The following is a 10,975-nucleotide window of genomic DNA, read 5'->3' as shown; positions in this document are numbered from 1 at the left end:
ATGTGTTGCACTATAGTAAATCTAATAAAAAGGTGAATATAAAAAAAATACAAAAAAAAAACTGGACTCTTAACCCACAACAGGTATTTAGACACAGTTTCTCTGAAGGTTAAGAGTCTTTGGTCGACTTCTCTCCAGAGCGGGAATGTCAGCTTACATCATCGCGGGCGTGAACCTATCCGCAGACTGCAGCGTGAGTGCGCTGCATGGGAAATACACATGCTTGCAAAACAATGTTTGACATTGGCAGCCAAGCGAAGGAACCTGTTTCGGAAGCAGGGCGCGAAGCTCCCGTGCACTGGCAGGTAGATGACGATGTCACCGAGATGATTCAGTAGAGCGGGGACCCTGTCAGCGACAGGCCACGCCACGGCCCGCCGCCCCTGACTCCTAAGCCTGGAATGTTCCTAGGAGTGGCGCCGGCATTTCTTCTCTGCGTAGCCAGGCCTCTGCTTGGACCCAAGAGGACTGACATGCTGGAGCTGAGACTGTAAAACAAAAAGATGGACGTGTGGGCGCAGGCCCCTCGGGTGGGAGCGTTACCAGTCCGGCTGCTACTGCTTATGCTTATAGGTAAGCCCATACAACAATTTAATTTCCTGTGCTTGGGTGTTGAAACTGCCATGCCACTGTTGAGATGATTTAAAAACTCAGACCTGGCACTCCCTTCTTTGCACAGTTTTTGTTTGCAGACCTTTCGAGAACACACGTGCCTGCTTTACATGTTTACACTGCGGTGACCAAAAAAAAAGGGACGTCTTTATTAAGGCATCGAAGTGGCACAAGTGCTGTTCAGTGTGCTATGGGGTGGGCATTTCCGGTGTTTTGTTTTACCTAGAACTTTGTCACATTATCAAGAGACAAGTCGAGGGGGCTGCAGGCCTTGCACCGCGATTGCACATATTCACGGAAGAAAGCCAGGCTTTTAACCTCACTGTTTCCAGGCCAAGTGCCTTGTTGATAGCCACAGACAGACATTTGTAAAACGGGTTCAAATAACCACAGACGTGTTTCACACAGCTTCAGCTCTTGCTCTGGGTGCTGTGTATGCTTGCAGGTGTGTGCAGCTCAAGGCTTGTCTCCTGTCATACAACCTCAGCGATATAAACAAAATGGAACATGACGCATTACAATTAGGAAACCTGTATTGTCCATTATAATCTATACACCACGCCCATGAAGCCTTTTTTTTAACCGATTAGGCAAGAGAGTGGGCAGTCCTTTGTAACTGGCTGATCTTAACCTTCCAGTTTGAATTCAAGCACAGTGGCAGAATTAGATATCCTACAACCAGTGCTGGCTATTGAGGCAGATTTTGGGGTCCGAGATCTGGCAAGAAACACCTCCCTTGATATCTGATCTGGATTTGCACCCTTCATTCATTTTGGTGCGTTTGGACTGCTTTCACTGAGGTAGCACAACCTGTGCTAGGACTCAAACTAGGACTATTTTGATCCAGCGCAAGGCACTTAGCAGCTGATCAGGAGTTATGGGAACTTGCTTGTTAAGATTGTACGGTGTAGTAACCGGTGACCTTTTAAGTGTAGCTTTTTAGTTTTAAAAGGTTTGCACCTTTTATTCTTTGCTTGGGGTATTTTGGGGTATTTTCCGAATGTTCATAATCTTCTGAGGGTCTAAAATGTATGTAGCACGGGAGGGATGAGGGGAAGAACAACAACCGTTCCCCCCACCTGACCCCCATGTCGCTGGTGGGATCCCAGAGTAAATAATCAATTTCCAGCACTGCTTACCACCAAGGTTTCAGACTGAATAGTAGGAAAAAGGTAGGTTAGAGAGGATTGTGTTCTTGGTATTTCGCAGTGGTTTCATGTTTTCCACAGTCCTTGAGAAATACAAAATAAGCAACTCTAATAAAAGGCTGACCAGACGCCCCAGTCTTGCCGGGACTGTCCTGGGAATTGGAGCTCTGTCCTCCTTTGTCAAGATAATTTTTCCATTGGAAAATGCAGTGGTCCCGGTTTTTTGGTAGCAGGTCTTCATAGCTGGCACTGGCACTGGCACAGCTTGCACAGAAGAAATTATGCATTTTACAACTTAAGATAGTGTTAGTTTGTGATAAATTAGTTATAATATGTGTTTATTTGAACAGTCACACTTAAACCCCCTTCGCCTCCAACCACTACTGAAGTGTAGTGCCTTGACAGCCACTTTCAAGAGTTAGTCCTACTTTTATGTTAGTTGCTCTGGCCCGTTTTTTTTACTTTTTAAATCTGATCACCCTACCTGTGCCTGTTTGACCAAATGAAAGTAACACCATATGCAACTAGCACGGGACAAACATACCTCTTCTATGTCTAAGAAGGTCGCCCTTTATTCCAGGCACAAGCTGCCCCATTGTCAGCTCCCCATCCATTATCAACTATTTATATTCCGTTGCATTCTGGTACTTCTTGTTTGACATTAGGGAAAAACTGAAAACTTCAAATGCCAGACTGCAAAGAAGAAATACAGTACCTGATGAAAAACTCTCACTTGATCACATATTGTCTACAAGGAAAAGCAACTTTCTTTTTAAGGGCGAAAAGTCAGTGTTGCTTCAAACCTGATATGTCAGTCCGACAGGTGGTTGCCAGAAACAAACCTTTCATTGAAAGGCTTTGATAGGCTGAGCCTCTCTGTCTATTAGGGTCCCTGTGGACAGCATCCTTTAAACAATGAGGATCACAGAGAACGAGCCTCTCAGGCTCCGAGAGCCTCAGAGTTCTGTTGCCTCTGACAGGGGGTGGACGGTGTGTGGACGGTCTTTTTTCCTGAGCCCATTAGACTAGGAGGGTCTATGAGTCACAGCCCCTCAAATTAGAGTGTCAGAGTAGGACGAGCTCAAGCCTGTCAGATCAAGATGGTGCCAGGATCAGAACCACTCAGACTATAAATGCGTTAGAATCAGATGTTCAAATAATAGGAGGGTCTTTAAATCAGAGCCTCTCAGGCTAGCATGATACTAGTGTTTTAATGTATTTTGCTTAATAAAACCTCACCTCAGGTTCTGCACAGATCTCACCTTCCGCACCTTTCAGACAGAAACCCGACCCAAAGTTTAAGCCCATCAGAAGTGGAGGTTGTCCGGATTATAGCTTCCCTGTGTGAACTTTGTCCCGACCAATGGCCCTCACTCACTTCAGGGGACGATATGTCCACATATTAATAAGGTTGCACAGTCCGCACCTTACACAAAGCCCTCTCAATACGTGGGCCTGATTCACAGAAGCGTTTTATAATGGTGCAGTCCCATAGGAAACCGTTCTGTGAATCTAAAATCCAAGGGTCATCCAGTGTGGGGTGCTTAAATTAGGAGACTGTCGGAAAGCCTCAAACTAGCAGTGTAGCATAGGTGCCGACATTTTGCTGAAACGAACTGTAAATACCATAAAGTAGTTAGTTAAAGCACAGGGTTCATTTTAAAGGTGTCTAAAGCAGCATATTGGAGCGCAGAAGGTGTCACTATCGTGGAAGCTCAGGGGCCGTCCTTCGCTATACATTCCGAGATCTGTGTAGCTGTGTGCCAAACTCCATGGGATGAACCTGCTTGGTTAGCTGAGATACACGTTTTCACTTCAGCTGCACAACAGCAATCTACACGCAAAGTATCTCTTCAATGGGAGGATTCTGGAGCCGAGCAAGGCTAATTATGTGGCAGAGAAGCGCCCACATTCTGCCCCTAAAATCACTATTTCATTAACACTCTTGTTTATTAAACATAGACAGAAAAATATAGTGGGCCTTGTGATTCCTTTTAACTGGAAGAGTGTAAACATTTGCCTTGAATACGCAGTAGACTGAGCATAGCGAGGGAGCCTGAACCAACCAAGAGGGGTTCAGGGGGAGAAGAGATTTCTCCCCTGATGGATGTTTTTTAAATAATGGGTTAACAATGTATATTTTACAGCACACATTGTGTGCAAAATTGGGTATAAAGCCACAGTTTACAATAGGTTTTGTTGGGTAACACATGAAAACATCCAGTAGATGGCGAGTCACTGGCAGAGTAAATGAGCATTTTTCAGTCCATTTTCATGATGCCTTTGCCCACTGTGAATGCTAGTATTCTGCTAGTGATTAAAAACATGTTCATGTTGGTTGCTCCAATATTTGCCAGTATTCCCACATTAGGGCATGCCCATGTTTGCTTTGACCAAAATGCCAGTAATAACACTATAAGAAAACATGTCCATACTGGGTGCACCACTGTAGGCCAGTATGGCCATCTTAAAACACTTTGGATTTTCCCATAATGCCATTAAACGTGCTATGCACACTGTGAGAAAACATGTCCAAGCAACTTGCACTAATGTATCTTCCCTGCACCTCCATGTAACAACACTCAGGTTGGCTTTGACTAATGCCGGTAAAAATGGATGCCACTATAATAAAACATGTCCATGTTACCCACACCAATGTAGTCCCCACCCCTATGTAAGAACACATCCTGTTGGCTTCGTTTTACCCATAATGCCAGCAACTGTGTATGGCACTGTAAGAAAATATGTGCAAGTTGGCTGCAGCTATACCAGTGGGACCCTCCAATCAGAGGTTTGGTATCTGGCCATTCATGCACTCAAACAACATACACTCTGCTTCCTCAGTCACATGCTCACCCATAAATTCCAACATACACATTTACTGCACTCACAGCCACACTCAAATCTACACAGACACAAACCTTGCATGCACACATGCAAAAATACATATACACATATAGACATCTACAGAATTGTTTTTCCTTTTCCCAGGACTCCAGAGACTGCCACAATGGCGCTCCGGTTCCCACCACAATCCACACAGGAAGAAGAGACAGCTTACTGGTTCTAGAAATGCATGATGAATACAGAGCACCATGCACTCTAAATGTGTAGGGAGGTGCAGTATTATCGCTATGCACATATGGCTATGCAGTACACCAGCCTGCATCCATAATAAGCTGAACATCGCTGGGGAAGCAAAACACCCCTGGTGTTGCATGTCCCATTGTTAATTTATTTCAGTTCTTATAAAGCGCTGCTCGCCCAAGAGTTTTAGAGCGCATTACATAAAAACTCACAAGGACAAACACAATAAGGCTACACATTCTTAGTCTAGTCCTTTCTTGAACAGGCAGGTCTTAAGATCCTCTTTTTTTCAAAAGACAAGCAGTGTCGCGCAAAGCGCACAAAAGCTTGTTCCAAGCCTTTGGTGCCGAGACATCAAACCCTGTGGCATCAGATCTCACAAGCTTGAATCGCGTTCCAGGGGAGCAGATGCCCTTGTGGAAGTGTCTCGCTCTCAAAGGAGTTTTAATATGTATCCTGTCCTTCAAATATTATGGAGCAGATCCAGTGATGCATTTATGTGCTAGCGAAAGGACTTTGTGCTGCATGCGATGTTGTAATGGTAGCCAGTCAGGAGAGCGCCTCAATGATGTAACATGTTCTCTTTGCTTTAGACCATGAATGGCCCTTACTGCACCATTGTGTAACATCTGTAACTTTTTCATGTTACCTTTTTATGTGCCTGCACATAAACTATTTCAGTCGTAATCGAGAATTAATCAGGGCTGCAGCTAATACTGCTCTGTTTTCCATAGATTAAAAAGGGCTGGCGAATTTGACACAGCAGTGTATTTATGTGTGAGCATGAAGACCTAAGGGAATCCATCTGTTTGGAGAAGGACACCTGTGCGTCCATGTAGACCCCAACGTCTTGACATAGGAGGCTGCCTGAATATTACACCATGAAATAGAAAATTTAGCACAACTGGATGACAGTTTCTTTTAGCCTGGCCCCCGGAGTCAACAATGAGAAGCTCAGTTTAGCTGTCATTCAAGGCGGGTGATTTATTTGCCACCCAATGCTGCCTGGTCGAATACATCTAATTTATGGCTTTAGAGTCGTGAGCAAAAGTACCAGTCAATTTAAGCAGGATTTGTGAGTCATCAGTGAAATGTGTGTAACTCATGCCGATATTATCAAGATAATTGAAGAGAGGCCTCATATTACATGGCCACGGTAGTGGCCATGTAATTATGGTTAAGTTGCTGTTTCCATAGGAAGAGCACTTTTTGGGCGGCTTATAACTTCGCTCCCCCTGGACGAATCCTCACCAAACTTTGCAAAACTTTTCTCGCGCCTACAGCCCAAACTGCTGGACGGATTTTCACCAAATTTGGACCAGGAGTAGCGGTTTGGTCCTAAAAGGGTGCTTTTGCAAATTTGGTGAAAATCCGTCCAGTAGTTTTTTTTTAAAATGACCAAAAAGTAGATAAAAAAAAAGGTAAAAAAAAATTTGTGATATCTGTGTTCGGTCCGCGGACACACGTCCCTGTTCGCTCCGCAGACACTGTCCTGATTGGCCAATCGGCTTACGTCATGTCCGCGGACATGCAACGTGTTCGCTGATTGGACGGCGTAGTGCATGAAGCGCGTGAGATTTTCGGTAGCGTCCGCCATCTTGGATTCGCGGACATCCGCAGACAGCGCGGTGAAACTTGGTTGAAAAATTGTATTTAGTAGAGTGTGTTGCTGTGTAAGAGTGTTTGGAGAGGATGGAAGAGTATGAGATGGGTTAAATGTTGTATTTTTTTATGTGGTAGACCCTCTTGTTGTGTTCGATTTGTCTGCGGACAACACGGCTGTTCTGAAATGTTCTAAATAAACTAAATGGGGGTGTTCTGAGGACGCAATATGTTTCCGTGTTGTTCGCAAGCAAGGTGAAAATGTTCTAAGAACACTCGTGGTGTCCTGAAATGTCCTTAAGTAAAGAAGTTGAGGGTGTCCTGAGGACGCTGTCCGTATTGTTCGCTGGTAGGTTGAAATTGTTCTAAGAACACTCGCGGTGTTCTGACATGTTATTAAATAAATAAAATGGGGGTGTCCTGAGAACGCGGTGTCCTGAAATGTTCGTAAATAAATAAAATTGGGGTGTCCTTAGAACGGTATGTCTGTTCGTTTTGTTCCGAGATAAGTTGATAGTGTTCTAAGAACACTCGCCGTGTCCTAAGTAAACAAAATGGGGGTGTCCTGAGGACGCTGTCCGTATTGTTCGCTGGCAACTTGAAAGTGTTCTAAGAGCACTTGCGGTGTCCTGAAATGTTCGTAAATAAACAAAATGTGGGTGTCCTGAGGACGTTGTCTGTATTGTTCGCTGGCAAGTTGAAAGTGTTCTAAGAACACAAGTGGTGTCCTGAAATGTTTGTAAATAATCAAAATGGGGTTATCCTGAGGACGGTGTCCGTATTGTTCGCTGGCAAGTTGAAAGTGTTCTAAGAACACTTGCGGTGTCCTGAAATGTTTGTAAACAAACAAAATGGGGGTGTCCCGAGGACGCTGTCCGTATTGTTCGCTGGCAAGCTGAAAGTGTTCTATGAACACTTGCAGTGTCCTGAAATGTTCGTAAATAAACAAAATGGGGATGTCCTGAGGATGCTGTCTGTATTGTTTGCTAGCAAGTTGAAAGTGTTCTAAGAGCTCTTGCGGTGTCCTGAAATGTTCGTAAATAAACAAAATGGGGGTGTCCTGAGGCCATTGTCCGTATTGTTCGCTGAGAACTTGAAAGTGTTCTAAGAACACTCATTATGTCTGCGGATATTAAAAGTTCCCATAAGGCACATTTAAAATGTTTGACTTTATGGGTGTGATATGCTGCAGTGGTTGTGGCCAGGGTATAGAGTCTTGGGAGCATGGCCGTGGCCATGCTCCCAAGACTCTATGCCCTGGCCACAACCACTGCAGCATATCACACTCATAGAGGCTTATAACTTTGGGATCCAAAAACAAATTTATAAGGAACAAAGTTATAAGCCACTATGGGTGTGTTATGCTGCGATGGTTGTACTTATTATAATATACTTACTGTTTGGTTTAGGAACTGGAGTACATGTATTTCTTGTTCATTTCTGTGATAAAAGAAAATATCATGTTAGCATTGGTATTTTGTAATGACTTATAACATTGAAAAATCAACATAATTCTTTTTTTTGATCCTCATATTTAGTACATTACAAACCAGTTTACTGTGCAATTTGCTCAGTTTCTGTGTTTGTTGCTAAAATCATTGGGTCTGTGGGAGAAAAAAAAAATCCATGTTGGATTAAAAAAAATGTTTTTGTTTGTTATGCTACAGTCTATTTGTTTGTTTTCAATGTTCACTTGTTGTTTCTGGCTAATGCTCTATATATTGGCTTGTTGCAGATTTTTGGAGCAGTTATATATCATTTATTTGTTTGGATATTGTAAAATTTTGTAGCAGTTAGATACCAGTTGGTGTATTCTAACTGTCTATTTTTTTATATATTTTAGTGGTATTGATTTATCTGTTTGGATATTGTAAAATTTTGGGGCAGTTAGATACCAATTGGCATATTCTAACTGTCTATTTTTTTTATATCATTTAGCGGTATTGATTAATTAGTTTGGATATTGTAAAATTTTGGGTTAGTTAGATACCAGTTGGTGTATTCTAACTATCTAGTTTTTGCTCTAATTTAGTGGTATTCATTTATCTGATTACTTGTTGTAGAATATTTGGGCAGTTAGATACCTGTTGGAATATTCTAACAGTTTATATTTGTTTACTTCTAGTTTAGTTAAGGTTTAAGTACAGTTTAGTTAATACATTTTGGTTTTAAGAACATTAAATAAGCGTTTGAAAGATTTGCTGGTAATCTCTGCTTTAGAGTAATGGTACTATCATTACATTCAAACCATCCACATTTCTTTTTTATATATGCAGTGTAGTGACCTGAATTGGTTGTGGCTCCTGCGTGGTAGATTATACCTATTGTTGTGAAGGTTTTCTTATCAAGTGATACTTGACCATGTGTGAATCCAGTCAGCTTGCAGTTGTTTTTGGTACCATCTGCATTGTAACGTAGAAGCATTATTATTACGTATTTACTATGTGTTTGTATTAATAAGGTGGAGCGATTATCCGAATTGCAGGTAGTACATAATCTACCATGGTTTGCATTTTGTACAAGTTGCTGAAATGGAATGGATTCACAATTAGGTATTGATATATATACAAAGCGTTCATTGGGGATTTGTTCTTGTGTCACATTGTTGCACAGAATGCATGCGTGTCTCCACATGTATGAAATCTGGAAGATTTCATTCATAGGTATAGGTATGTTTTTATTTTCCAGTACTTGTAGTAAGTACATTATAAATTCTTGTGGATCTTCCTGTGAGTTTATAGTGAATTTAACCATTCCAGCACAGTAGTCCAATTGTTGTCTTATTCCATAAACACTACGTGTTGTCAGGATTGTTTGTTGCGTTTCTAGGAAGTACTAACATTTTCAGACACAATTGGTCTGTACCGTGTAAGTAAATGTTGTCAACAATTGGTGGCAATTGAAATAGAATATTCATTGCTACATTTGCGTAGCAACTTACTCCAACTATATTTGAGAGTTTAAATTGACCAGGTAGTTCTGTATCTGATTGATTTTTAGTTTGTCTTCCTTCTTTGACGAAGTACCTAGTTTACTTTCCCTAATTGGTTCTTTTATGTTTGTGGTACTTGATGAGGTTTTAGTTTCTTTTACTCACTTTGGAGGATTTGCAGTGACATCCTGTCATTTCTGTTTGATTTAGTTTTCTTTTACAACGTTTTACTTTTTGTGGAAGAGAATATTTGTTTAGATGGGGGGTGTATAGTGAGCAAAGTCTATTGTATTCTAAAATGCAAGGAATGTCAGCGTTTACTTGCATCAAAGTTGATTAGAAATAGACCGTCAAGTGTACGTAAGCGTAATAGTGCTACGTAGCTCATGCCTTCTTTAAAGACTGTGTTACTAATGTCTATCATTGCTTTGTCTAGGGTAAGACCTTTTGATTTATGAATGGTGACTGCATATTCAAGAGTTAGAGAAAATTGTTCTATGCGTACATACATGTCTTTGAAGAGAAGGAATCGAGCTGTTGAGCGTCCTATCCTTTTTAGTTCTAAAAGTTTGTCAAAGAGAATATTGACAAAGTGAATTCTGTTGTCACGTGGGTATGTTTGAAATCCAACAACTGTACCCGGTGCTCCATTAACTAGTCCTTGGTCCACGTCAATGTTACGTTTAAGCATTAGTCTGCAATTTAAGGATAATTTTAATATCTTTTCCAACCCAGCTGTGTTGGAGATTGAATTTTCTAAACTATTTAGTCTTGTTGTGGCTTGCCATATTTAGCAACATTATTTAATTGAATTTGAAACAGCTTGCAAGAGTTGGCATTAAGGCCATACAATTGACATTTTTATGGGCTAATTGTTCCATAACATCTGTAGCACATGCATTATCGCCATAAAGTGCATGAATGTGCCGGGTTTTCAATATTGCTTGTGCTTCTTTAGATAGTATACCAACTCTAATACTTTTTAAGAGGTTGGCATAAGTGAGATATGCAGATTGCCGCATGTTTTCTGTTAATTCTCTGTATTGGAAATGTTGCCAAAGGTTGACATTTCCAATGCTGCCAACAGTTTTAAAGCAGAGTTTGTGTCCTAATGTTTTAAAAATAGGCTCACCTTTTACTGGTGTCAATTGAAGATCTCCGAAAAAAATAATGTGTTTTCCTGCAAAGAGCTCTTCGTAGTTTGTTTTGAATACCTCTTATAATCTGAGGTGAATCAAAGCCAACATTAGGTTGGACACCATGCTCACTTCATCTATTAGTAGCATTTTCATTTGTTTTACTACTCTGCGTAGTTCCATTGCAGCTTCTGTCGAAAGTTTGTAATAATCTAATTCGTTTTGGGGTTCTACTGGCAGGAGTAGTAATCTGTGAAAAGTGACACCGCCTATGTTGTAGGCAGCTAAACCTGTGGGGGCAATGACAACAGCTGACAGTTTGTTGTTTGTCAATTGTTGAAGGAACTTACTGATGATTTTGATTAGGAATGTTTTTCCAGAACCAGCTTCACCACTGACGTACAGTAGTATAGGTTTCTAATTTTGGCAGGTGCATTCTTTGTTTTCATGTTGTACAC

At 41.4% G+C, this 10,975-nt stretch overlaps 1 protein-coding gene across 3 annotated transcripts in view; it reads left to right on the top strand.

The window, feature by feature from the left end:
- Positions 1-333: 333 nt before the first annotated feature.
- The window catches only part of VSIG10L (V-set and immunoglobulin domain containing 10 like), a 427,245-nt gene continuing 416,603 nt past the window's right edge, over positions 334-10,975 (top strand). For 2 of the 3 annotated variants that reach the window (XR_011260177.1, XM_069604795.1), the window contains exon 1: positions 355-573. Coding sequence is in view for 2 of the 3 variants with exons in the window: in XM_069604795.1 (XP_069460896.1) it covers positions 504-573 (70 nt within the window). In the remaining variant the exon portion in view is untranslated. Of the gene's footprint in view, positions 574-10,975 lie in introns of all 3 variants that reach the window. The other variant, XM_069604794.1, reaches the window with a different exon arrangement.

The sequence above is a fragment of the Ambystoma mexicanum genome, chromosome 1p, assembly GCF_040938575.1.
Source record: "Ambystoma mexicanum isolate Mex_15411 chromosome 1p, UKY_AmexF1_1, whole genome shotgun sequence".
In the NCBI taxonomy this organism is placed as follows: Eukaryota; Metazoa; Chordata; class Amphibia; order Caudata; family Ambystomatidae; genus Ambystoma; species Ambystoma mexicanum.
The sequence above is the reverse complement of the archived record's forward strand: the minus strand, read 5'-3'. Positions and strand labels throughout refer to the sequence as shown.